The following is a 25,529-nucleotide window of genomic DNA, read 5'->3' on the forward strand; positions in this document are numbered from 1 at the left end:
GGCTCATCCATGCGATTTGGCCCAATTCGGCCTCGGCTTCAATTAGTAGTCACGATGACAATCTGCCTATTAGATTTAGCGATACAAATGTTATAGGCCCTCACATTATGTTGTAGCATCAAAAGGGCATCCCTTTTCCCTGGAAGGTCTTGTCCCCTTCCTGTTTCTGAACTGTACCCAGCCCTCCTCCAAGACACAGATTGAGTAGACAGAAATGATCTGATCTGATCTTATCTTATAATGAGTATTAGTAAGGACTTGAACATTCTTGAAAATGTGTGAAGCTTAATTGTTAACAGAATGTACTGGGCACCCTCTAAATTGTATAGGCTGAAGCTTAAAGATGACCCTGTGTGTTTGAAGTTTTGGACAGCAGTCCATGATTGTATTCAGAGTTGCTGATCAGGATGTCCCTTTTGGCATCCGTTCATTCATTATAGGGAGATCCTTCCATATACTGTACATGGAATGAGTCCAAACTGCCATAATGCTGGGTATAGGAGATTGTTAGTTCAACAGTGGAAGTCAGTTTATGCATCATCAATCACAGACTGGCATAATCTATGTGTTAGGACATAGGAACCGGTCTCTATGATGGGCAGAATAAACCACTTTTATTTGAAGTGGGAATGACAGACCATTGGCCTTGCTCCCTTTCATGTATATACAGGAGCATATTTATGACATAGCCTCTCCCTTTATTATTCATTTATTTATTTTATTTTATTTCTGTATTGTGTATACTGTTGTGTGAGGTTTGGTTTGTTTCTTGTCATGATTGTATATGTAATTTATATTATGTCCGATGCTTTTGTTGGACTGATCGTATTATCAAAAAAGTGTCAAACATTTAATAAACTACTAATCACAACAACAAAAAAGGGAAACGTGCTCCTTAAAGGGTAGACACTCATGTTTAAGAGGCATAGGTGACATCTCTATCCGGGCGAGGTAGCACAAAGTTGCGGTTGTGCTTAGAGGAAACTGTTTTGTTTTTTGTTTCTTTGTACACCACAGCAGTACCTGCACACTGTGTGGGTGTTGGACTGTGACATTGTATCTGCACAGAGCTCACTGGGTGTTGGACTGTGACTTAGATAGAAAGAAACAAAACGCACAACAGTGGCACAGTCAGGAGTATTCAATTTGCAGTATTTTCTTTTTTAGGATCAATATTAATAATTTCTATAACAGACCACGGTGCAGTGACACTTACAGCTTTTTGCCTGGTTGGATATTCAGTGTGACATAATATTTAGTACTGAACAAGCTACTGGCATGGTCAGTGACTTTGAAAAGATGTTTCAGTGTGCCCCATTCACCATGATATATCAACCTCACTAATGCGAATGCCACATTTCATCTTAGGAACATCTATTGTCTCTACGACGCTGTAAGATGCTGTGTGTCTTTGAGGCTGCAGACCAGTCTTCCTGTCCTCGCTTCGCCAGTTTCCAGCAATGGAAACTAAACAACTGTGACCACAGAGAGGTGAGAACAGAAACCTTCGGCTGGGACTTTGTTGAGCTTGAAAGGTGTAAACGGCAACAGCATTTACGATCAAAAGGGGGTGGGGTGGCACATTTACTACCCTGCCTGCCACCATAATAATACTATCATTTTCAAAGTCAAGCTCCTTCCTTCTGCCTCTCTCTGCCTGTCTGTCTCTTTGTGGCTATCTCATTGAGCCTGCATTAATTTAAGATTAATAATACACCCACACATAACACAATGATTGTCTCTGAACAAGAAGGTCCTGGGTTCAAGCATGTCTGGAGCTTTCGGAGTGGGTTTTGCATGTCCTCCCTGTGCTCATGTGAGTGAGGTACTGGCTTTAAACAGCTGGATATACAAATACACAGGATGAATAAATTAGAACTAGGCCCAGACGGCTGGAACGGTGGCCTAGTGGTCCGGGCACTTAGGCTCTAATGTAGCCTGACCGCACATCGTGAGTTTGAGTCCCGTCCCCGACGATCTTTGCTGCATGTCTCTCCTCATCTCTCTCTCCCTGTTTCCTGTCCATCTCCACCGTATACTATCAATGAAAGGCAGAAAAGCCCCCCCCCCCAAAGCAAAGCCACTTTCTCTGACCTTCTCTGACCAAAGTCACTCTGAATAAAAGATAAGAGATCATTCATATTATCGTAGTAATTATAAAAACCTCTGAACCATTGAAGTAAGTGTATTTACATAACATTCTTGAATTAATGCTTCAATATTTAGGATCATTATTTCAATAAATATTAAAATCAGATCTCAAAATCAAGGTACCAATGATGAGAAGTAATAAGCACCCCCCCCACACATCACCACCAAAACAAAATGAAAACTTTTGTGTAACCATTTATTAATTACTAAATGATTGCATGAGTTGTTTACAGTAAACATACCCATTTATTTTTTTTATCACAGATGAAGCTTTAATAGATTAATTTGTTAGAGCTGTTTATAGGAGAGGATTTTGTGAACTCAGTCATAAATGTACAGTATGGATGTTGAGCCCCACAAGGTAGATACTAGTGGATAGTAGATATCAGTGCTATTGTGAAACTCTAACTCCAGCATACACAGTCTCGTTCTCCATGTTGTTCTGTGGTCTTGGTCGTCTCTTCTTGTTGAGACTCAGAGCTGCATAATGGAGGTTGTCTTCATTCTGGTCCTTGTATTAAAAAAAACAAAGAAGAAAATCAGCATCAGAGGAACAGAACCCCACTGTGGACTTTGTGGCCTTAGGAAGACTTTAGAAGGGAAATTAGGTAAAACATAAATAGAACCTACCACTGTGTTTGTAGGGGACACTGGGGAGCCAAGTGAATGCAGCAAAACAAAATATAAATAAAAATCATCACATACGTATATGAAAAATCTTAAATAATTTCATGGTTGAGCATTTTTATGCGGCTATGAGAATATACAGAAGCTCTTGAACACTTTAACTGAATAAATACATTCACATTCCTGTCATAGAAGTCACCTACCACTACTATGAAGATGTTTTTCCCGTTTCAACTTGTAGATGATGTGAGACAAGACAATAACCAAGGTGATGGAAATGACCAGTACCACACCCAGGCAATGCACCATTGTCCTGTCTGTAGAGATTTAGCACCAATAAATATATATTTTGATATCTCTATTTTTTTTCATTTTTACATTAATCACTAATCCAGTGATAATAGCAAAAATATAGATTACCATCATAAACCCATAGTAGTGTTGATGAAATAGTACCACACTGTAGGTGCTGAGAATAAGATGAAGTGATATTACCTACTGTACACTCAACACCCAGTCTGGTTCCATTTCCATACAGAATCGCCCCACATGAGGCCACAGCACAGTAGTAAGTACCAGCATCACTCACTCTGAGGTTCTCCATGGAGAAGTTGTAGAAGCTGCCCTGTGCTGTGTTTGCTATTTCACAACGTTGGTCATGGGTGTAAAAGAATACTGGTTGAGATTTATCTGATCGTCTGAACCAGTAGACACTGTGATCTCCAGCACAGGGCTCAGGGTAGACGGTACAGTTCAGAGTCACAGAGTCTCCTGGCTGGACTGACTTCTCTGGTGGCTCCTGTACAATGGCTTGAATGCTGGACGAGGAACCTTTAACAAGTAGCATGATTCCTTCTTTGAAATTAAGTTCAAATATCTTCCTCCCACAGTAATACATTGCAGAATCTGACAATTGCACATCCGAGATTTTGAGATGATTTATTCCTTCTCCTGAGACCACAGAGAAACGGGGGTTGTTCTTAATGTTATTTGATGAAGAGGCTTTGACTAAGAGCTCAGGTTTAGCTCCAAGATGTTGCTTGTACCAGTAGAAGTATATTGTGTAATCCTGTCGTAGATCATAGACGCAGGGCAAAGTCACATTGTGTCCAACATCAGCCATTATGAAACTCTTCTGCGGTTCTTCCACTGATAAATGAACAAAAGCAACTGGAAACAGACATTTGAACGTAAATATAAAAACATAAATATCTTGAAAGAATGTACATTTATTATGGCTATAAGTAAAATTATTGTTGTATTTTACCTTCTCCCCATAGAAGTAGACACATTAGGCGCAGGATGATCGTTGATGCTGCCATGATCTTCAAGTTTGTCTCTTGAGTGGAAAAGGTTTACGGATGTCGACAATATCTTAAGAGGTGTGGCTGTATGTGATTGGATAAACTGATTGCCTTGCCTTGTACAGAATTCTACCAGAAAGTGTATCTGACGTATGCGTGCGGGTATGTGTGCGCATGTGCATGCACGTATGTGTGCGTGCATGCGTGTGTGAGTGTGCGTATTACAATAAAATATCCAATACTGAACTGGTTCAGGATGTCATGTGGAAGTTTTCCACATGAATAAGATGGATGACACAAGCTCTAACGCTACAGGTGTCCTAGACTCTTCTCCTGTAGAGTCGATCTACAGTCCATCGAGCCTGTAGATTTGCTATTTTTGCGGAATATTCACCCTTGAATAGGGACGCTGGGATTCTTGTGGTTAAACAGAACAAAAACTGTCCGAGGTTCAGCCTTTTTAGCTTATGACTTTGGGAAAACCAGTGATCACAAATTTGACCTTTCAAGGTCGGTCAAGTTCAAACGGCATATTTCCAAATTAAACATCATACATATCTTCATATTTGTTGTCATAACCGTTTTCAAGGTATCATAAAATATGTAATTTTGACGATGACCTTGAAACATAAAACTCGGAATCCTACTTGGCATGGTGGTTCTAAGGAAAGGCCATTAGGTCACCAAAATCTAAAACAGATCGAAAGCCCGACCGTCTGACCTACTGACTGACCAACTGACATAGAACATTATAGTTGCTGTAATCTTGTTGTATACTTTGTTAAAATGCAGGGCACACCAATGTTATGTCTGTCATTTTAATATCTCTATTTGAATGTTTCTGTGTTGGTGACTATGTGAACTTACCCCTTGGAAATAATAAATTATATCATCACCATTTCCTCAAATCAGCTACAAAACAAGTATCATAAGAGCTTCTCTTTTTCCCTGGAAAATCTTGTCAACTGCAGGATCTCCCTCCTTGCTGGTCTGCCAGCATGCTTGCTCAAACCCTTTCAACTGATCCAGAATGCTGTGTTCACATTTGTTCACTTACCTGGCTTCTGTTTGCTGCCCGCATCCATTTCAGAACACTGGTGATGACTACAAGACAATCAAGAGCATGGTACCACCCCTTCTCTAAGACACCCTGGCCAACGCTCCAAGGGTCCTAAACTCTTCTCCCTTATGGCTCCCAAGTTGTGGAATTACAAGTCAGGACCGCAGACTCACCTCTTCACACTAACTCACACCCTAGCACTTCTCATACCTTGTATCCCTTCTTGTCGCCTTTTTTTTTAAAGATGGGTCTTATACCAGTAGACTATGTGTGGGACCATTACGAACTTTTAAATCCACAGACAGACAGTCAGTGTAAGTGTACTAAATACAACTTTCAGAAGTAAATAGCTAGCATGGAAGTATAATTTCAACCTCTAAAATGCTAGCTGTTTCGCTTAGATGATTTGTTGTTGACTCTATAGTTGGTGCTACGCTGATTGGAATACGACAGGTATTTAATGAGGAAAATCCACTTTAACTTCAAATTCATGTACTTTTCTGTTGATCTTAAACTGTGAAGCTTTTGTTTGTGGACATGAATGAACAACTATTTTATGATGCTATAACTAAGTAGACCAAAAACCTCAATCTATGTTAACTCCAATGGATTTCGTGCTGCCAATAGTTTAATCCCAATTTTAGAGCTCTTTGGAAAATGAATTTGTTAAAAACAAAATGCAACGACAACAACAACAATGACAACAACACAACAACAACAAAAACATAACATTTTATTTCAATAGGAGAGGGTATAGACTAGAGACAGGAAACTGAGGTCAGAGAGACAGGAGACATGCAAGAAATTATGAATTTGAGTCTGGTCCTTCCACAAGCAGCATGTGGTTAACATGCTAACTAACTGTATGCACCACCACACACCCAATGCCTTTTAAATTTGATGTGGTGATTGTGGGTTGTTTCTGCCTTTTGAGCTGTTATAATACAAAAGTAGTTTTTTTTGCAAAGGTCACTGGTTGTGGCAAAAGCTCACATGATTCTGATAGCCTGCTTCCTGCTAAACCACAAAGTATATTGCAGTGAAAGAGATAAAAAGCACTGTAAAGATGGGGCGATGCGATAGCCGAGTGGTTAGAGTGTATAGCCTACCACATGCAATGGATGGCTATAGCATGTCCCCAGATCAACTCCTGGCCAGCTTGACTATTTGCTGTGTGTCATTCACCTGCTCTGACTGCCTTTCCTGTGTCGAAATAAAGTAGAAAAATAGGACCTGCCAAAGCCTCCATTGTTGAAATATAGTTTTATGGTGTTGAAAATAGCTCAAGAGTAGGCCTACACAATATATTGTGTGCAGTATTCTTCTTTTATTTTTCAAGGTCAATAGTATTAATAATTTCCACATCAAAAATAGACCACAGTGCAGTAATTCAGAGTTTTGTCCGGTTGGATTTTCAATGTCTGACATAGTTTGAACTGGATCAGCTACTGACTATGGTTACATGGTCAGACGCACAATGTAGCCAGATTAGAATATTTTTTGAACAATTTGTTTCAGTGTGCCACATTCTCCATGATAAATCAATCTTCATCTTGTGAACATGTTGTATTGTCTCTGCTACGCTGTAAGATGCTGGTGTCTTTGAGGCTGCAGACCAGTCTTCCTGTCCTCGCTTCACTAGTTTCCACCAAAGGAAACTAAACAACTGTAACCACGTAGAAGTGAGAAAAGATGCTTTCGGCTGAGACTCGGTTGAGCTTGAAAGGGGTAAACTACGTCAACATTTATGATCAGAGCTCTCTTTTTTTGGACCATGCTGTATCTGTGTGGGATAATGGCTATAGTGTGTTACTTTTGTACACAAAACTTACCTGATGTACTATAATGTTCTATGTCATCTGAACACAACCACAAAAGTATTAATTGACACATATCATTTATTTTAGTTTGGCCATGAATAGTAAGAGGTTCGCCTTGGCTTGCAGGTCTCCAATTAAGCTGTATTACAGTATGCTGTATGCTTAAAGCTGCACAATGTAACTTTCCTCCTCTATCCCCGATTTGAACCCTGTTTCCTGTGCAAGTCCTGAAATCTTTACAATTGAGTTAATAGAGCCTGCCTGCTTGCTCAGGGGATAAATTGACCATCAGATCAAAATAAGTGTCAGATCCTGTGTCTAGGCGAGACTTGAGTCACATGACATTTGACATGATCTAAATGTCTCACTAGATGAGCAGGGAGACAAAATACAACCACCCAATTGTATAAGTTATATTGAATTAACATACTCTGCCATACAGATTGGACAAAATTACATTTTATTCATTAAAAGAAAGTTACATAGTGCTGCTTTAAGTTTAGACATGGGTTTAATTTACTTTCTGTACTTTAAATACATTTTGATATCAATACTTTGTGGACAAGGAATTTGAATTCCGGACTTTTACTTGTAACATACTGTAGTTATTCTACATTTACTTAAGTAAAGAATTTGAGTACTTTTTCCACCACTGTACATTAGGCATTGTCTTCTTAAAGTGGTTGCCAATGGTTACAGGACGTAACGCTGGAAGAAAGCGAACTATACAAATACTTTTATCAATAGTTTTTCAGGCGACCAAAGGCACATATCCTTATATGAAGATACTACTGATGTATGTCCTAACAATCAGATAATACAATCGCTAACAATGTGACAGAAGATCTCCTAATCTTTTCTATTTCCACCTCTTGCTGATTATGTTGTGTGGAGTTTCAATAACCAATTATGTTGGTGATTATTATCAGCAATTTGTTGTAGTTGTCAGTGTGGGCTCCTTAGATAAATGTGGTTTACAGACAAGACTCAACTGTGATAGAGCTAACTTATTGTAGCAACAAGAGCAAAGAACCACAAAGACATCCTGGGGGAGAGAGAGATCTTCAGAGGAAATGATTTGTTTTTTGTTTGTTACCACAGAAGTACCTGCACTCAGCTCACTGTGCGTTCTGCACTGTAGTGCAGAACGGACGAGACACACATCAGTAGATGTCTTTGAATTGTTGAAAAGAAATTCATCAGCTTCAATTGTAATGCATTCATTTGTAACAGTCTGTGATTTGAATGGTGACACTGGTGAGCAGTGTTGCCAGATTTTGTGAGAAATAAGCAACCAGGTCTAAGAAAACAAGCCCAAAAGAAGCGACTAGGCCACATGAGCGCTTTAAACCTACACATCAGCTATTTGAAAATAGCCGATCTACAAGCTCACAACACGTGGCAATGTGACGCGTTGTGAGCTTGTAGATATGCTATTTAATGAAAATCTTGAAATAAATGTTTGGAAGATAACAGGTAACAACACAAATCTGGTACGGGGCTCCTTGGCACAAAACCATATTCATTTGGGGTCCGTGTATTTGAGAACTGGTTTAAATAATTAAAACATTTGGAAGCAAGCGCCAAATAGACGACCGCACTTTAGAAACAAGCGCAAAAAAACTAAAAATACATATTTACAAGCAACTTTGCAGAAAAAGAAGCCCAAAGTCGCCTATAATAAGCAAAGATGGCAACACTACTGGTGAGTTGTACGTCCCATTTCATCAAAAGTGCCTCTGGCCTTGATGCAGTGTTTACACAAGTCTCTAACTTCGCTTTCTATCTGACTTCCTATCTTGAGGCCAAGAGAACACAACAGCTCAACTGTTTCGTAAATGTTTATCTTATTGTCATCCATGGTGTCTGTGTGGGTTACTGTCCTCTATGATAAAATAAAGCTCATAATGCCTGTTGAGAAAATAAAGACATTCTGGATGGAAAATATTACAATAAAATGATGATAATATTAAATATAATTAATATAATATATATAGTATATGTATATAAATATAATAATACGTGTGTGTGTGTGTGTGTGTGTGTGTGTGTGTGTGTGTGTGTGTGTGTGTGTGTGTGTGTGTGTGTGTGTGTGTGTGTGTGTGTGTGTGTGTGTGTGTGTGTGTGTGTGTGTGTGTGTGTGCGCGCTCCTCGGACAGAGCTGGACCAAAGCGTTAGACTTTGCATGCACACTACCAGTAGGCCAAGATAGACACTAAACCCTCTTATAGGAGCGGTTGCACCGCTCAAAAATCAGACAGAACCATCTTGATCACTTGACTAGAGATAATGTGTACCGATTTGCATGATGTTTGGACAAAATGTGTATGAGTAATATAAAAAAGAAAAGTGTTGCAAAAATGTGCTTCCTGGTGGCGCCATAATAGGGCAATGTTAAAAGGGTGGCATTTGTTCCTCACTGTAGTGCAAATGTGCGTGCAAAGTTTCACCCAATCGAGCGCTGCGTGCATCATTTGCGGCATTTTGTTCAAAATGGGCCACTCCTGCAAACTTTAGATGTCAATCTTAGCCAATCAAGATGGAATATGAAAAATCAAACAGATCCATCTTGATCACATGACTATAGACATCATGTGTACCGATTTGCGTGAAATTTGCATAAAATCTGAAGGCTTAATATCAAAAAGATTGTTTTACAGAAGTCGGTCTCCTGGTGGCGCTATAAAAGGCAAATGTGAAAAATGCAGGGCAAATCAATCAGGATGAAATATGAAAAATATGAAAGATTCATTTGGTTTAATGACTATAGAGATACTGTGTACCGATTTGCGGGATGTTTGGACAAAATCTGTAGGAGTACTGTCAAAAAATGTGTTTTGCACAAATCGGCCTCCTGGTGTCGCTATAAAAGGCCCATGTGAAAAATGTGGGGCAGAGGTTCTGCTCTGGCATCCAGGGAGTGTGGGTGCACAGTTTTGCTGTGATCAAGCCAACGGCCAGAGATTAGCTGTACACAGACAGAATGACACACACACGGACACACGGACGGACAGGGGGCAAAACATACTCTCGCCATGCCTTCCGGCCTGGCGGAGACAATTATAGTTGTTAGCGTTACCATCATGTTAACCACTTTATATATCTCTCAGGTCATCCCTGTAAATAACCTTTTCATCCACGGCACCCCTGAATAACATTGTTACTTTATAGCACCTTAAAATTACGTTACGCAAATATGTAAATCTTTCCCCCTAAGATACAGCGTGTCACAGTGAAAACTTGAATAATTCATTTTGGAGTTAGGACAGATTGACGTTATACTTCACGTTTAACCACTTGAACCCCAGCATGCAGCATCCCTATTCTGGGGGGAATATTAGTCAAACATAACCGATCTACAAGCTCACAACGTGACTGAAGTGATATTGATGAATTCCAAATATTAGTATCCTGCTGTGGCACCCCTCTGCCACGGGGCACCCACTTTGAGAAACCCTGCCCTGGAAGGTAGTTAGTTATTGCTCCACACTCCCTAGGAGCAGGGAGGGAGGGGCAGGCTTTTTAAGTCCTCCAATCGTCGGGAGTCGGCCCCCCCCCCCTCACACACACACACACACACACACACACACACACACACACACACACACACACACACAGTCTCTGCAATGTTTTGGAAGTAAAAGATCAAAATAAACAACTCATAATATAACGTTACTCCAGATGAACGTTTAGTAGAGTTGTCAGTGTTTAACAGAGTGGTGAAAGCTGCTAAAACACAAACAGAAGTGCACTTTCTCCATCTGGCCAAACGGAGGTGAGTTTCTGCAGGTGATTTAGTTTAGCTAATTAGCTGCTTAGCATTAAAGGAATTGATGGAATTGCGTGTAATTTCACTTTTATTTTACTTGGTAAAGCAACAACTAGTCAGGATGCAGCATTGTTGTGTTGTGTGATGTGATGTGAAGTGAATATGTTGTATTGTTGAGCCATGTTTGATTGTGATGCTAAGACAGGCTACAGTATGCAGGCCTAGTCAGTGGTGTAAACTAAAGTAATAAGTACATGTACTCAAGTACTATACAATTTTGAGGAGCTTTTACTTTACTGGAGTATTTTAATATTCAATACTTTTACTTCTCCACTACATTGCAGAGACAAATATTTTACTCCTACTCCACTACAATTATTTGAAAACTTTAGTTACTACTTTGTAGATTTGGATTATTATTACAAAACATACCACTTCAGCCCTATAGCCTAAATAGTTAGGCTATTTAAAAATAGCCGATCTACAAGCTCACAACGCGTCACATCGTAACACGTTGTGCATAATGAGTACTTTTACTTTTGGCACTTTAAGTATATTTTGATGCTAATATTTTTGTACTTTTACTCAAGTAAATTTTGAATACCAGACTGTATTGGTACTTTTACTCAAGTAAAAAGAATTGAGTACTTTTTACACCACTGGGCCCAGTAAATCACACATTCACCAGGATTGGCTTGGTTCCAGGCTTAACATAATTTATAAAAAATATTTCGGAAATCAAAAATTAATGGGTTTGACACCACAAAATGGCCGCCACTGCTGGTAACCGCCTTCCATACCGACATCTCGCCACTCCGACTAGTGGCTTCCGCGTGCGGTTAAGGTTAGGGTTAGGTATAGGGTTCGTTAACGTCGGAAAGGCGACATGTCGGAAAGGCAACATGTAACTGCCACTGCTATGCTCTTTAAGTGTATACAGGGTATTTGCACATTTATAAAGTTACAATTTAATGACTTTAATACTAAATTGGCCAAATGGTCAAATATTATGTAAGAAAGAGGCAAACATTGTGATATTGGCCGATCTACAAGCTCATGTATACGTATACTAGGCTGTGTATGCTGTGACAGGATCCAGTATACATATACTAGGCTGTATGTTGCGACAGGATACACTATACGTTTACAAGGCTGTATGTTGTGACAGGATAAAGTATGTATACGTATACTAGGCTGTATGTTGTGACAGGATACAGTATACGTTTATATATTAAGTATGTATACTATGTTGTGACAGGATACAGTATACGTTTACTAGGCTGTATGTTGTGACAGGATACAGTATGTACGTATACTAGGCTGTATGTTCTGACAGGATACAGTATACTTATACTAGGCTGTATGTTGTGACAGGATACAGTATACGTTTACTAGGCTGTATGTTGTGACAGGATACAGTACATTTACTAGGCTGTATGTTGTGACAGGATACAGTATAAATATGTGGCTCTCGGTTACTTGAATGAATCTTTCTTTCTTTCTTTCTTTTTTTCTTTCTTTCAGATACTCAAGGCTGGCAGTGGTCTTGCAGGGGGGACACCCCCTCTTCATTATAAGCCTGGACTATGCATTAAGACATCAGTGGAGGGGTGCAAGAACTGGGCTTCACTACTACAACTAGGAGGTCTAGATGGCTCCCTGATGTAGTCTTTTTGATTTTTTTTAAACACACACACACACACACACACACACACACACACACACACACACACACACACACACACACACACAAACACACCCCACACACACACCCACCCATACACCCACACACACACACACACACACACACACACACACACACACACACACACACACACACACACACACACACACACACACACACACACACACACATACTATGCCCAGAAGACTGAGGTTCTCACCTACAGTGTAACACCCTCCTAGACCATCCACCTCTAATAAAGTACTGGTGAAGCTAACCAGATGTATGGAGGATGGAGATGGCGGGATTCGCCGCTGGAAGGCTCATCCGAGGATGCCCTGCCCTAGAGAACGAGATCTGGAGATCTCTCTCTATCCATGGGCTTGTCTGCATTGGGGGATTCCTCCGAACGGCCGAAGACCTCGTCCTTCTCGGGGTTTCCCCTGAAGACGGCTGATGAAGACGACTCAAAGTAGGAACCTCTTTAGGACTGTCACGATTATGACATTTTACTTGACGATTAATTGTCGCTCAAATAATTGCGATTAACGATTTATAAAATCTGCTGAACTTTATACTTAAAAAAAAACATGAATAGTGGAAATAGCAGTCTGCTATTTCCACTTTTTTTTTATGTTTGAAAACATTAACATTTTTCAACATGGAAATGATTATGACGATTATCTGAAAAAGTATTGCGATTATCTCAGATACTTGCGATCATGTAATAATTGTGACATACCTAACTTCTCCTTTGCTGGATGCTGCTGCTGCTGCTGCAGTTTGTGTTGTATGCTGTACGTGTCATGTGCTGATGTGGGCCTGGTTTGGCAGTGAAACATGTTCAGTGACTGTTTGTGGCTCTGGAATTGAAGGCTGATGTGAATCTATGTCGGCTGTGTTGTGGCTGTAAGAGTACGGTAAAAAAAAATGTTTTTTTTGTTTTGCAAAAAGTGGCCTCCTGGTGGCGCTATAACAGGCCCATGTGAAAAATGTGGGGCAGAGGTTCTGATTTGGCATCCAGGAAGTGTGTGTGCACAGTTTCGCTGCTACAGACAATAAGCTCATGGAAGTCAAACAAAAGTACTCAAATTTAAAAAAAATAAACAGGCTCTCTGATTTAAAATGTCATAATTCTATTTAATTTAGTCTTTTTTGCCCATATGCATACTCAACAGTTATCTTTATAACAGTATTAAAGAGGTATAATTTTCTCTTGGTGTCTATGGACATTTGCTGTAGCCACGCTTCCCGGTCCTGGGGCCTTGGTGCTGGCTTTAGCTTTGATTTAGAAGAAATGTGAGTTGTAGCTAGTTTTCTGGGAGTTTGTGTCAGATACTGTATGTAGTGCATAAAAACTGAACACTGCTTCTCCACGTTTAGTTTTGAATCTGGGGACAGAAAGTAGACCTGTCCGAGATAACCTGAGAGTTATTGATGGTTCATAAAGTAGAAGAAGATCATGAATGTATTTTGTCACTAAACCATTCAGTGCTTTATTTTGAATTAAATTCATTGACAGACAAAAGAAAAAGAAGCAAATCCTACTTGACTGTTGTCAATAAGTGTCATTCAGTCAATTATGTCTCTTTCAGAATCAGAATCATAGTCAGTTTTATTTGTCATATCACAGTCTTGCAGGTGTAAAGGAGTGGGTGAAAATATTTTTTGTGTGCGAGATCCGTCGTTTTGAGAAGAGAGAGGATAGTAGAGTGAAAGCAAAGGGAAAACAACTGATATAGAAAACTGGTTAAATAGAACAAATAAAGATATATAAAATTATACAGATAGCTTATGTAAAAGCAGATATATACATGATATTTAGGACATTTGCATCATATGCACTTGTACACAAACTTTAGCATTAAGCATCTTTCAATGCAAAGTTGACATTGTAGTATGTCTTTGTTTTGATAACTTGACAATAACCAAATGTTTATTACCAATGTCTACATCAATGCAAATATGACATTTGTTAGTTAAGGATTGGACTACCTAGAGTGAAGCACTGGAATGCATTTTGAAAACTCAGACTCAGATAGGGACTCGGCTCTGACTCAGCATTGCTAATTGGTGTTAACATTAACTTACATCAATCACCATCCTTTCAGCAGTGATAATCTATACTCTAACTCCAGCATACACAGTCTCTTCCATGTTGTTCCTTTGTGGTCTTGATCGTCTCTTCTTGTTGAGACTCAGAGCAGCATAATGGAGGTTGTCTTCATTTTGGTCCTTGTATTAAAAACAAAAACAGTGTAGAAAACAAGTAGAAAATCATGATCAGATGAACAAGACCCCGGTGTGGAAAACTTTAGAAGAACATTTGGTCAAATAAATAAAGAAATAAAACCTACCACTGTGTTTGTAGGAGACACTGGGGAACCAAGTGAGTGTCCTAAAAACAAAATGTAAACATGGATTATCACCCTTGCATACACCGTTACTTTATCCAGCCACAGGCAAATTTATCCATGCAGCTGTGTCTGAGGTTGGATAACAAGCGCAACAACGAATATTAAGTGATACTTTGTTTATAACATACCCATAGCTTTTTCTTTTCATTCACAAAGACATCAAGAAAATAGCATTTGATCAACACTTTAATTGAATGAATAGATTCTCATCACTGTGTTGAGTCACTTACCACTACTACGAAGATGTGTTTCCTGTTTCGACTTGTAGATGATGGAAGACAAGACAATAACCAGGATGATGGAAATGACCAGTGCCACACCCAGGCAGTGCACCATTAGATTAGATTTATCTGCAGGGATTTTGTACCAGAAAACATCTTTTTTTTTAAATGTTAACAATAATGATAATGAATTTATTTGTATAGCGCTTTTCTGAACAAAGTTACAAAGTGCTTTACAGACATGTTAAAAACAGCATTTTTGAAAGCTTCAAAATCTTGTTCCATGGATATTAGCAAAATTACGCCATAAAGTCACAGTAGTGTTGATGAAATAGTACCACACTGTAGGTGCTGAGAATAAGATGAAGTGATATTACCTACTGTACCCTCAACATCCAGCCTGGTTCCATTTCCATACAGAATCGCCCCACATGAGGCCACAGCACAGTAGTAAGCACCAGCATCACTGAGTCTGAGGTTCTTCATGGAGAAGTTGTAGAAGCTGCCCTGTGTTGTGTTTGCTATTTCACATCCTTGGTCATGGGTGTAAAAGAATACTGGCTGAGATTTTTCTGATTGTCTGAACCAGTAGACACTGTGTTCTCCAGCACAGGGCTCAGTGTGGACGGTACAGTTCAGAGTCACAGAGTCTCCTGGATGGACTGACTTTGCTGGTGGCTCCTGGACAATCGCTTGGATGCTGGACGAGGATCCTTTAACAAGGAGCATGATTCCTTCATTGAACTGAATTTCAGAATATGATGCCGACCCACAGTAATACATTGCAGAGTCTGACAACTGCACATCCGAGATGTTGAGATGATTTATTTGTTCTTCTGAGACCACAGTGAAACGGGGTTCGCTTTTCTTTGCTGAAATAGCTTTGCCTGTTTGCTTCGTCCGGTAATTTAACTGCTCAGGTTTATCTCCAAGACGTTGTTTGTACCAGGTTAAAAGGTTCACCATGCTACTATCCTGATAGAAGCAGTGCAAAGTCACGTTGTCGCCAACATCAGCCATTAAGAAACTCTTCTGTGGTTCTTCCACAGATAACTGAACAAAAGTACCTGGAAACAGAAATATATATGCATGTTAAAAATACATATAACAAAAGTTTTTTTTGTTGTAGGTCAGAATAATGGTGTTTTCTTACCTTCTCTCCATAGAAGTAAACACATTAGATGCAGGATGATCGTTGATGCTGCCATCATCTTCGAGTTTGTCTCTTGAGTGGAAAGATTTTAGGGATGTAGACAACATCTTAAGAGGTGTGCCTGTGTGTGATTGGACAAACTGATTGCTTCGCTTTGTGATGATGTCATGACAGACTGACAGAAAATGTGTGTGCGTGCGCGCGCGTTCTCAACTTATAGATCTCACCTATTTTGTTACATGCTAAGATGTTTATATGCTGAGTAAGTGTACACTTTCCCATTAATGGTCTTGAATATTCTGGAAAAACACTTTATTGCTTAGCATGTGGAGACCGTTTATTTATTCTTTATGCTTGTTCTTTAGTACAGTAGGTCTGTAACTTGCTCGTTTGTCTTAGTCTTACTGTGTTTTGCCTTAGTTTTGTATTTGCAATTTGGTGCATCAGTCTGGCTCCTTGTACTCTAATGTTTTGAAGATTTTAACCAACTTGCCTTTTTTCTTTTCTTTTTTAAATAATGATTCCCTATTGTTGGTTTCTATTGTGTCCATATTTTCATTGGAGCTGAGTGCTGGCTTGTTGTGGAGGTTAATCGCCTGTGATGAGGTCTTCATTGGTTGCTGTAGTTTAAAGATCAACATATCTTTACTCTTTGCTTTCTGTTGTTGCTGTGAATACAGGTGTGTTGGTGGTTGCCCCCCTGGACATGCCCTAGTAGTATTACTGTAATAACATTTTGCTACTTCACTTTTATATCTAAACTCTATGGCTAAAGGTTTCTTTAATCAACTAGCCCAGTCACTCCAACAGCTACTACTTCCAGTCTTTCTGAACTTTCTGCACAAAATAATATTACAATAATATAACAGAAATATCAGTCTTCCTTCAACAAACATGTGTAGCATGTTTCTAACTGTGTTGTTAGGTTTATTCACAAAGATATTTATTTAGGTGAAAATCTTATGGCAGTGTAGTCTGGTTAGTGACCCCTGTCACTTAAGGTTATGTTATTTTGTAGCATATCCTTGACCTCTTGTTGTTGGTTGACAATCATGTGTCTTGTTCTGACCATGCGCTTTGTAAGTCACTCTGGATAAGAGTGTCTGCTAAATACTTACCATACATTATCATTGTAATTATATGCTTTAGATACTAGCAGTTGATATAGTCAAAAACACCTTGACTTTTTAAAACAAAAACCTATGCGTCCTAGAAAACGGATTCCAAGCTTGTCTTTATTGTAAACAGCAATGTGTTTTATTGTGAGTGTGGTAACGGAAAGAGGAGGCGAGCGACCCCCTCCAGGTTGAGCAGTTCCGCTGCTCCAGCAGTGAGTTTTCCACATCAATCAATTTTTAAGAATACTTCATATATACGTGTGGATGTGGCTTCATAGGACAGGTACTTATGCACTGAAGACCAATGTGACAGGAAGGCAACCAGCAACCTTCCTGAAGACATAGGTGATGCTATATGCTTCAACTGCGTTTGCCACAACACTACAAGAAAATTACAGATGAGTCCCGATCAAGGGACTCATCTGTGACGCCAAAGCCTATTAAGGGGAAAACTCCACAGTTAACCATATGCACAAAGATAATCAGTTTCTGTTTTGGTTTACCGTCACCCACACATAAACTGGTGAGTAATGATCTCCCTCAATCACACCAGAAAAATCTAAAAGCATCTCTATTTTCTCCTCCCAAAAACATCCCTGCAGGAGGTCTGTCTTTGCCCTTATTTAGTGTGACAAATCTATGGATAAGTGATGTGGCACGCCCTTAAAATGTATTATGTGTTCATATAATACATACTGAAAGTTACTCTGTTTATCCGCTGGTCAGTTCAGTTCAACAGAGTTCAATTGTTAATCTCGCACCACCTGTTTCGTCCATCAGTTTAAGGTAATTAACAATATAATAATCATCCCTACATTCCAAGAATTTGGGTAATTCAACAAATATCCATAGAACATTAGAACATAAACACATATTTCTGGGCAAACGCCACATGCACTGTGGTGAAAACAAACAAGCCAGTCACATCCTCAGTGAGGACCCATGCACAGTCATGTTGCGGATGGGGGAGCGCTTGTTTGTTTCACTGAATGTCCTGCTTATGTGCAATTTGTAAACAGGATTCCTCTACTATTTATTGCATTATGTAGTGAGGCCTATGACATCATGCCCCATCAGAGATGTGTGGCCTGCATTAAAACCCGTATGGGTCTGGTCTAAAGACCTGGTTTAGTTGTAAAACACAATTTTAGGGATATGGGGTGTTGGGGTTTTGACATTTGTCAGAGAACAACAGGCCATCGTATTGGATTTGAATTAGGATCAGTGTACAGGTACATCGACAAAGTAGCTCTAAGGCTAGTACCTCTCACTCACATGAGCTCAGGGAGAATATGCAAAACCCACTCTGAAAGCTCCAGTCATGCAGGAATCCAGACCAAATAAGTGTTTCAAATATCTTTTTTTGTGAAGCACAGGATAGGATTATACATTTTCCGTTCACATACATGGATTGCTTCCTTTTTTCCAAAAACAAACAGGTAAAATGAAAAGAATACACTCAAACTTAAACAAAAAACAAAAGGACCCCCCCCCCCCGCCTCCCTTCCCCCTCCCCAGAAGTGCTGCCCCAAATTACGTGCGACGCGGGTCATCCACAAGGATTAGCCTAATTCAACCTTTAAGAAAGGAAACTAAAGGCTTCCAAATCTTTTCAAAATCGCACGCGCGCACACACACGCACGCACACGCACACGCACACACACTAATGTTTGCACTTACCTAACATTCTTGCATCACAGTAATGCTTCAATATTTACAATATCAAAATCAAAATCAAGGTGCCAATAATAGGGACCCCCCACCACCACCAGACAGGAATCAAAAGTTTTGTGTTAAATACTAAATTATTGCATGCATCATTTAAACTTACAAATGTAGGTATTTTCGCACAAGGTGAAGCTGATAGAAGAAGCAAGTTTTAATTTGTCGGAGCTGTTTTATAAGAAAAAATAGGTATCAATGCTATTGTGAAATTCTAACTCCAGCTGCAGCATACACAGTCTTGTTCTTCATGTTGTTCCTCTGTGGTCTTGATCGTCTCTTCTTGTTGAGACTCAGAGCAGCATAATGGAGATTGTCTTCATTCTGTGAATTGTATTAAAAAGCAAAGAAGAAAATCATGATCAAAGGAACAAGACCTCGGTGTGGACTTTGTGGCCTTACGAAATTTTTAGAAGAGAAATATAGGTCAAATACAAAAATCAAACCTACCACTGTGTTTATAGGAGAATGTCCTAAAAACAAAATAAACATATCGTCGGTGTCCAGCCAGGACCAGCTAACTCCATTTTCAGTTTTTTTTTTCTTCATAAATCAAGGCTATTGAACACCCTTTAGGTCTGTGTAAAATATCAAAACATTTGAACCAATGAAAAGTATTAAAAAGCGCCTCTGACGAAAACTCCAAACTCCATTGGATCCTCAAACTGTCCGTCAAAAACAAACAACTCCCCCCTCTCCTCTACAGCGCTGCTTTTCAACAGCATGAGTAGAGCGCGTTGCGCAGTGAACGAGGAGGAGGACCACGTAAACAAGCTCCCCGTAGTCTGTTAAAACTATGCAGTGTACCTGTTTATCAAACTTAGCACTGACGCTAATGTTATGAAAACAAGTAATTATATTTCTAAAATCTATTAAGTGTTTAATGAGGAGAGCAATGTGACAAGAAGAAAGGCGTTCATAGCATTTCTGTCGCGCTATTCTACTACCTCTTTGCAGAAGTTATTGTAATATTTAAAGTCCTGTTTATTATTGTAGGCCTATATAATAAGTGGCATGAAGCATCAGGGCATTAATTCACACGTTGTTGTGATGCATTGTGAGCTTGGAGATCCATTGTTAGCTTTTGAGAATTTGTACCCTTTTGAAACCTCTCCCTCAGCAGCGAGTGGAGCTACTGTTGTTTGGACACCTAACTCCACTTCAGCTTGATTTCTGCTCGTCTGAAACTGCTAACTCCACTTGCGCTGGGTAAAGTGTTGATTTACCCGCGATTTGGTTAAAGTGTTGATAATATAATGACACATGCAAGTATCTGACAATATATAAAGTCACTATACCAACTTTGATGAGGCAGTATTGCTTTGTTTTAAAAATATATGGTTTTCTTCATTTCCTGAAAAACGTATATTTTGTTTTTGCGTTTCCTGAACAATGAGCGTTTTGGAGTTAGCAGTTTCTGGCTGGACAGCAGAGATATAGATTATGACCTGGGAATTCATTGCTGACCATCTTTATCCTACCAAGTGCAGATTCAGTTGTGCCCGAGGTTGGATAAAGAACGCAACAATGAATGCTGGGTGATAATTTATTTATCACATACACATAGCCTTACATGGGTTAATCATATTCACAAAGACAACAAGAAAAGAAAATAACATTTTATTAACACTTTAATTTAATAAATATTGATTGAAGTCACTTACGAAGATATGCTTCCCGTTTCAACTTGTAGATGATGGAAGACAAGAACCAGGATGATGGAAATGCCAAGTGCCACACCCAGGCAATGCACCATGGTCCTGTCTGTAGAGATTTAGTACCTATTTAGCTCTGTTTTTATATCTCTTCTTACATTTTAAGTGCAGTTTCCTGAATCAGAAACATTTTAGTGCCATTAAATGTATGCTTAATTACAGACTTGAAAGCCAAAATACATGAATTACAAGAACATAAAGTAAAGTAACATCTAATTTAATAAGTGTGTCTGTAATTATTTTTGATTATGGTGGTGTTCACTTGATTGAACATCAGGTAGGAACTTCAGACTGTAGGTGCAAAAGTCACAGGAGACCAGGAGACCATGGTCATTATCCCACACAGACACAGCATGGTCATGAAAACAACCTCTCAGGTGTGTCCATAAATACTTTCTTCAGATCATGAATGTAGAAGCACCTTTCAGGCTCGACTGAGCTTAAGCCAAAAATACTGTTATATATAAATAATAATTTTAATATATTGCACAATACCAAGCTTTACTTTCCCACTTCACATTGTTTCACTTCTCACATGAGGCTTTGACAAATGTGTTAATCTTTCCTGTGCTTTATATCTTGAAGTGCAGCATACCTTGTGGTTTTTTACCAGGAAGCAGGCTATCAGAATCATGTGTGCTCTCATCGACACAACATACTCACACACCTTTATACAGTAGCTTACAAAAGCATTTTTCTATTATAACAGCACAACAGGCAGAATCAAATTTAAAATGCTTTGACAGCTACACTAATGAATGCATGAATCCCAGCTTAATCTGACAGGGGAAGGTCACTGATTGTGAGATGCTTTATTTCCCCATTTTATCCAGGGGAAATTAAAATTCTGAAACTCAAGGCTTCTATTTCCACAAGAGCAGCAGTGAAGTGTTATCTTGGCAGAAGTATTTCAAAGTCAGTGACTCCCCAACCTCTGCTGTAATGACTGTACTGTCCTGACTGAATACTAGCTGGAACACAGGCTGGATGAGGCAGATGATAGCAGTGATGAAGCACCCTCAGAGATGTAGCGACCACTGAGTACTTTCCACACTGTCTTAACACCAAGAAGAGACTTGGTACAGGAAATGTGGTCTGTACATCATACCTCATATTGTTCTTGTCACATGACTCAATGCACACTTTTTTTTGTGTCACACCTAAAGTAAATGAACCCTTGAAAATCAATGATTCATCGTCATGATGAATAGAAGAAATACAGAGCATGTGTCATTTCATTACTTTTTAATAAGAAAAAATAATAAATATCATCATAAGGATAATAAAATAAAAACAATGTAGTATAGAATTGTTGCTGTTGGGCAGAAACCCTGTATGTCCAAAACTGTTACTTTTCAGGAAATGGAAAAAAACTACCTGTGGTCCAATAGATCCAATGTACAATAGTTATTATTTTGTCACAAGCTCTTGTTAATACTTTCATTGGTTAAATATAAAACCCACAGACAGATATAAACATTTTGGGCATGTCATTGTAGGCAAAACCTTTTAAAAAATAGTGATGATAATAGCCAATTATAGCCAACACAACGGCCGGTTGTGAGCTTATAAATCGGCTATTTATGCTTCTTTATCATATGGTGAAATATAGGGATTTCATCTATGAAATATAGAGATACAAGGTTTCTGCCCGACAGAGACAATATACAAGAATAAGTCATTTATTTTTGTTCATAAAGCCTGTTGAAAAAGTAAATCTAATTCAAGATAGTGACATTATAAAGCATTATGACATCATTGAAATTTTGTAGCATGAAAAGATTCAGCAAATTAAACAATTGAGAGACTAATCATAATGGTGTGTTTTTTTATCTATCCACAATATCTATTTTCTGGTCATGTAGATATGATCGTTAAGGTGACTAGGCCTATGTGTATTTTCTGGTCATGTAAATGATGGTTAAGGTGAGGAGACTGCAGAGCACAACTCCAGTTCTGATGATGGAGAGAAGCACCAGGATCTTCATCTGGTTACAACAGTCATTTTCCTCACCTGAGGCCACAACACAGCGGATGCACGCTTATGAGAAACAACAAAAATAAAACCTGGCAAAACAGTTGCGTGCATTAGCGCAAGATGAGGATAAAGGAAACATTCAGTCTAAATGTCCAGTAATTCGCACGCGAAAAGGAAACATTAATGTCCAGTTTGCTAATCCACAACTACTGTGCTGTGCCAGATAATCACCAAGAGAGTTAAAAAAGAAAAAACGTTTCAGTCATTCAGTCCGACTTCACTGTAGCCTATAGTAGCCTTTTCATACATTATATTTGTATTAGGCTGTCCTGAGAGTTTATAATAATTAGAGAAATGTAAAGTTTCAAATACAAAAGTATTGGTAGTAGTTGCGAATTACTGGACATTTAGACTGAATGTTTCATTTATCCCTTTTCAAGGCCCTAGACCAGGAGATAGATTGCTGAGGTGGAGCATGCATGGCATCAGCTCCCAATAGCCTACTTATCCCGTATAGTTACCCAAGCCGTGCTACTCACACGCAGAGTTGGTGATGCCTGGTATTGAACACAGAACCTTGCGATTGAAAGGAGAGTTCTGCTCCACTGATTGAGCTCGCTGGACATAACCTTTATCTGATGCCTTGTTACAGTTATCCATGCCAATGACAATACCCAAAGTAGTAATGATGAAGGCTAGTGGTTTTAAAAAATATTGTGCCCAAGGCACATCAATGGAGAAGTCAAAATGTCAAGGCACACCTGTATTCATAGTGAAAATAGCAGATCTACAGTGTTGCCTATAATGACATGCCCAAAATACAGACACCAGGTTGAAATTGGTTAGAATAAAAATAGTTTAGAGTATAGAATTTGCCTCTGGGGAAATGACTGCAAAAAGTTCTGATATAGTAAATAGACAAAATATTCATATTTCTTTCTGTAGTCATATATTATGCAATAATATATGACCTGGACTTGTCTCTCCTCTCATAGCACACCATTGATGAAGTCTATGTTCGCTCATTATTTATATGCTGAACTGACCTAAGGCTGACTTGTAACTCATTCTCATTCAGCAGTTTTTAAGTATACTGTCATATACTTAAAACATTAAGAACTAAGAATTTTAATTAGAGGAAGAGGACATACTTACCCTGATACAAGTCATCTTCAACTTCATTGGCAGCTTTGTCTTTACCTTAACAATAATAAATACAAAATTACAACTTTACCTAAAGCAAAGAATCACAACATTATTATTATGAAAACATTATCCAAATGTAAGTTACTTTTTTGAGTTTGAGTTTACTTCATAGGAATAAATAAAACAAATTAAACATTATAAAAAGGGAATTGATCGTACTCGTTAAGGTTTATGAATGTTCATAAATCAGTATTGTTTTCATGGAAGCAGAAGACTATGACTTGAACTTACATACCTTGAACCTTTAAAAGTGTCACATTCACAATCACTATATGAGGATTGACGTACATCCCACAAAAATATAGTCCAGAGTCAGAGAATTTCACGTTCTTGATTTTCAGAATGACAAAGGAGAGATTGGAACTTGCTTCAAATTGGCTTTTTGTTTTTAGACTATCGCAGTACGAAGCATCGCTAACAGATCCATAAATGGAGGAGATGCATTGGGGCTCCGAGTTGTTGACCAATTTGAACCAGAAAGCGTGAGTGTCCACACTGGAGATGTTGGAGCAGAGCAAGGTGACATCTTCACCTGGCTGGACCTCTACAGTCTCAGTCTCAGCGGCTGAAACAAGGATCCAGCCTAAAACACACAGCATGTACAATACTTCATGTGCATTTGTGGTGAAATAGTTAATCAAACAAAGTGATTTAATTGATTATAAAAAATAATAATACATTTCAATAAAATAATTCTTCTTCAAAAAATATATAAATATAGTTGAAAAAACACAGAAAATCTACAAGCTCACAAAGTGTCCCGGTGCAACATGAGAGCTTGTATCTATGTTTTGAAAGGCGCTTTATAAATAAAGTTTACTTGTAGATTGGCTATTTTTGCAATTATTGCATGACACCGTTGTACGACAAAGTATAAATAGGGCTCATGTGGTTAAAGGGACTAATCGATTTAGTCGATTTATTTCTTTATTATTCGATTCGAAAAATGTATCAACAGAATAATTGCTAAGAAACTAATCGATACTTACAGCCTTAATATGGATCACTGCAAAAAAAATGCAACATATTGCTCCCTTCAAAAATGTCAAGTATCAATGGCTTGCAGTGTTACTGCAAAATCAAGTTATTGGTGCAGTTAGCAGCAGTACAAAGACGATCTACTTACTCAAGATACAGAGAAGTAGAGCTGGTATGAAGGTGCAGCTCATCGTTGTGTGAGTATGAATAACGTTGATGGAGCTTAATAATATGCAGATCAAAAGCAGGGAAAGAGGAAAGAGAGGCGGGCTGTTTGTTTTTCCATTGTTGGTTATCAATGACCACATACAGTAAGAGGTGTGGCTGTGTGTGATTGGATAAACTGATTGCTTTGCCTTTGCAATGATGTCATGAGAGATCGTCAACAAATCCATCATTGACCAAGGCTACTCTGTGTTTGGAACATGGTAGGTTCATGTGTGCAGTGTGTTGATGGTGGACACATAATAAGTTTCCATTTTTCATACACCCTGCAATCCACCACAGAATTCTACCAGCAACTGCATCTAATGCATGCTGTGTGTGTGTGTGTGTGTGTGTGTGTGTGTGTGTGTGTGTGTGTGTGTGTGTGTGTGTGTGTGTGTG

At 38.9% G+C, this 25,529-nt stretch overlaps 3 protein-coding genes across 4 annotated transcripts in view; all 3 read right to left on the bottom strand.

Moving 5' to 3' along the window:
• The window catches only part of LOC311035231 (uncharacterized protein), a 42,257-nt gene extending 17,092 nt beyond the window's left edge, over positions 1 to 25,165 (bottom strand). For both annotated transcript variants that reach the window (XM_084043318.1, XM_084043317.1), the window contains exons 1-3: positions 25,072 to 25,165; positions 24,181 to 24,528; positions 23,895 to 23,939 (exon numbers count right to left, since the gene is read on the bottom strand). In XM_084043318.1, the coding sequence (XP_083899444.1) occupies positions 23,895 to 23,939; positions 24,181 to 24,528; positions 25,072 to 25,114 (436 nt within the window). In that variant the 5' untranslated portion in view covers positions 25,115 to 25,165. The remainder of the gene's footprint in view (positions 1 to 23,894; positions 23,940 to 24,180; positions 24,529 to 25,071) is intronic.
• On the bottom strand, positions 2,433 to 3,627 carry LOC311034756 (T cell receptor alpha chain MC.7.G5-like). The gene is made up of 4 exons (XM_084042736.1): positions 3,274 to 3,627; positions 2,982 to 3,095; positions 2,782 to 2,801; positions 2,433 to 2,662 (listed from the first exon to the last, which is right to left on the bottom strand). The coding sequence occupies exons 1-4, from the start codon at positions 3,623 to 3,625 to the stop codon at positions 2,543 to 2,545; spliced, it is 606 nt and encodes a 201-aa protein (XP_083898862.1). The 5' UTR covers positions 3,626 to 3,627; the 3' UTR covers positions 2,433 to 2,542.
• LOC311035083 (uncharacterized protein) lies at positions 14,537 to 16,264 on the bottom strand (the record flags this gene model as incomplete). The annotated part of the gene is made up of 5 exons (XM_084043164.1): positions 14,537 to 14,650; positions 14,773 to 14,813; positions 15,063 to 15,182; positions 15,431 to 16,120; positions 16,207 to 16,264. The coding sequence occupies 5 exons, from the start codon at positions 16,262 to 16,264 to the stop codon at positions 14,537 to 14,539; spliced, it is 1,023 nt and encodes a 340-aa protein (XP_083899290.1).
• Positions 25,166 to 25,529: the final 364 nt, after the last annotated feature.

This window comes from Gymnoscopelus microlampas (genome assembly GCF_963454915.1).
Source record: "Gymnoscopelus microlampas genome assembly, chromosome: 19".
Lineage (NCBI taxonomy): Eukaryota > Metazoa > Chordata > Actinopteri > Myctophiformes > Myctophidae > Gymnoscopelus > Gymnoscopelus microlampas.

Excerpts from the sequence above, each read along its gene's own strand:
- LOC311034756 (XM_084042736.1), bottom strand. The coding sequence starts at position 3,625 with ATGCTACTTGTTAAAGGTTCCTCGTCCAGCATTCAAGCCATTGTACAG. Across the intron at positions 3,096-3,273 it reads GGGTGTTGAGTGTACAGTAG|ACAGGACAATGGTGCATTGC; the intron begins GTAATATCACTT and ends AAATCTCTACAG. Across the intron at positions 2,663-2,781 it reads TGTCCCCTACAAACACAGTG|GACCAGAATGAAGACAACCT; the intron begins GTAGGTTCTATT and ends TTTTAATACAAG.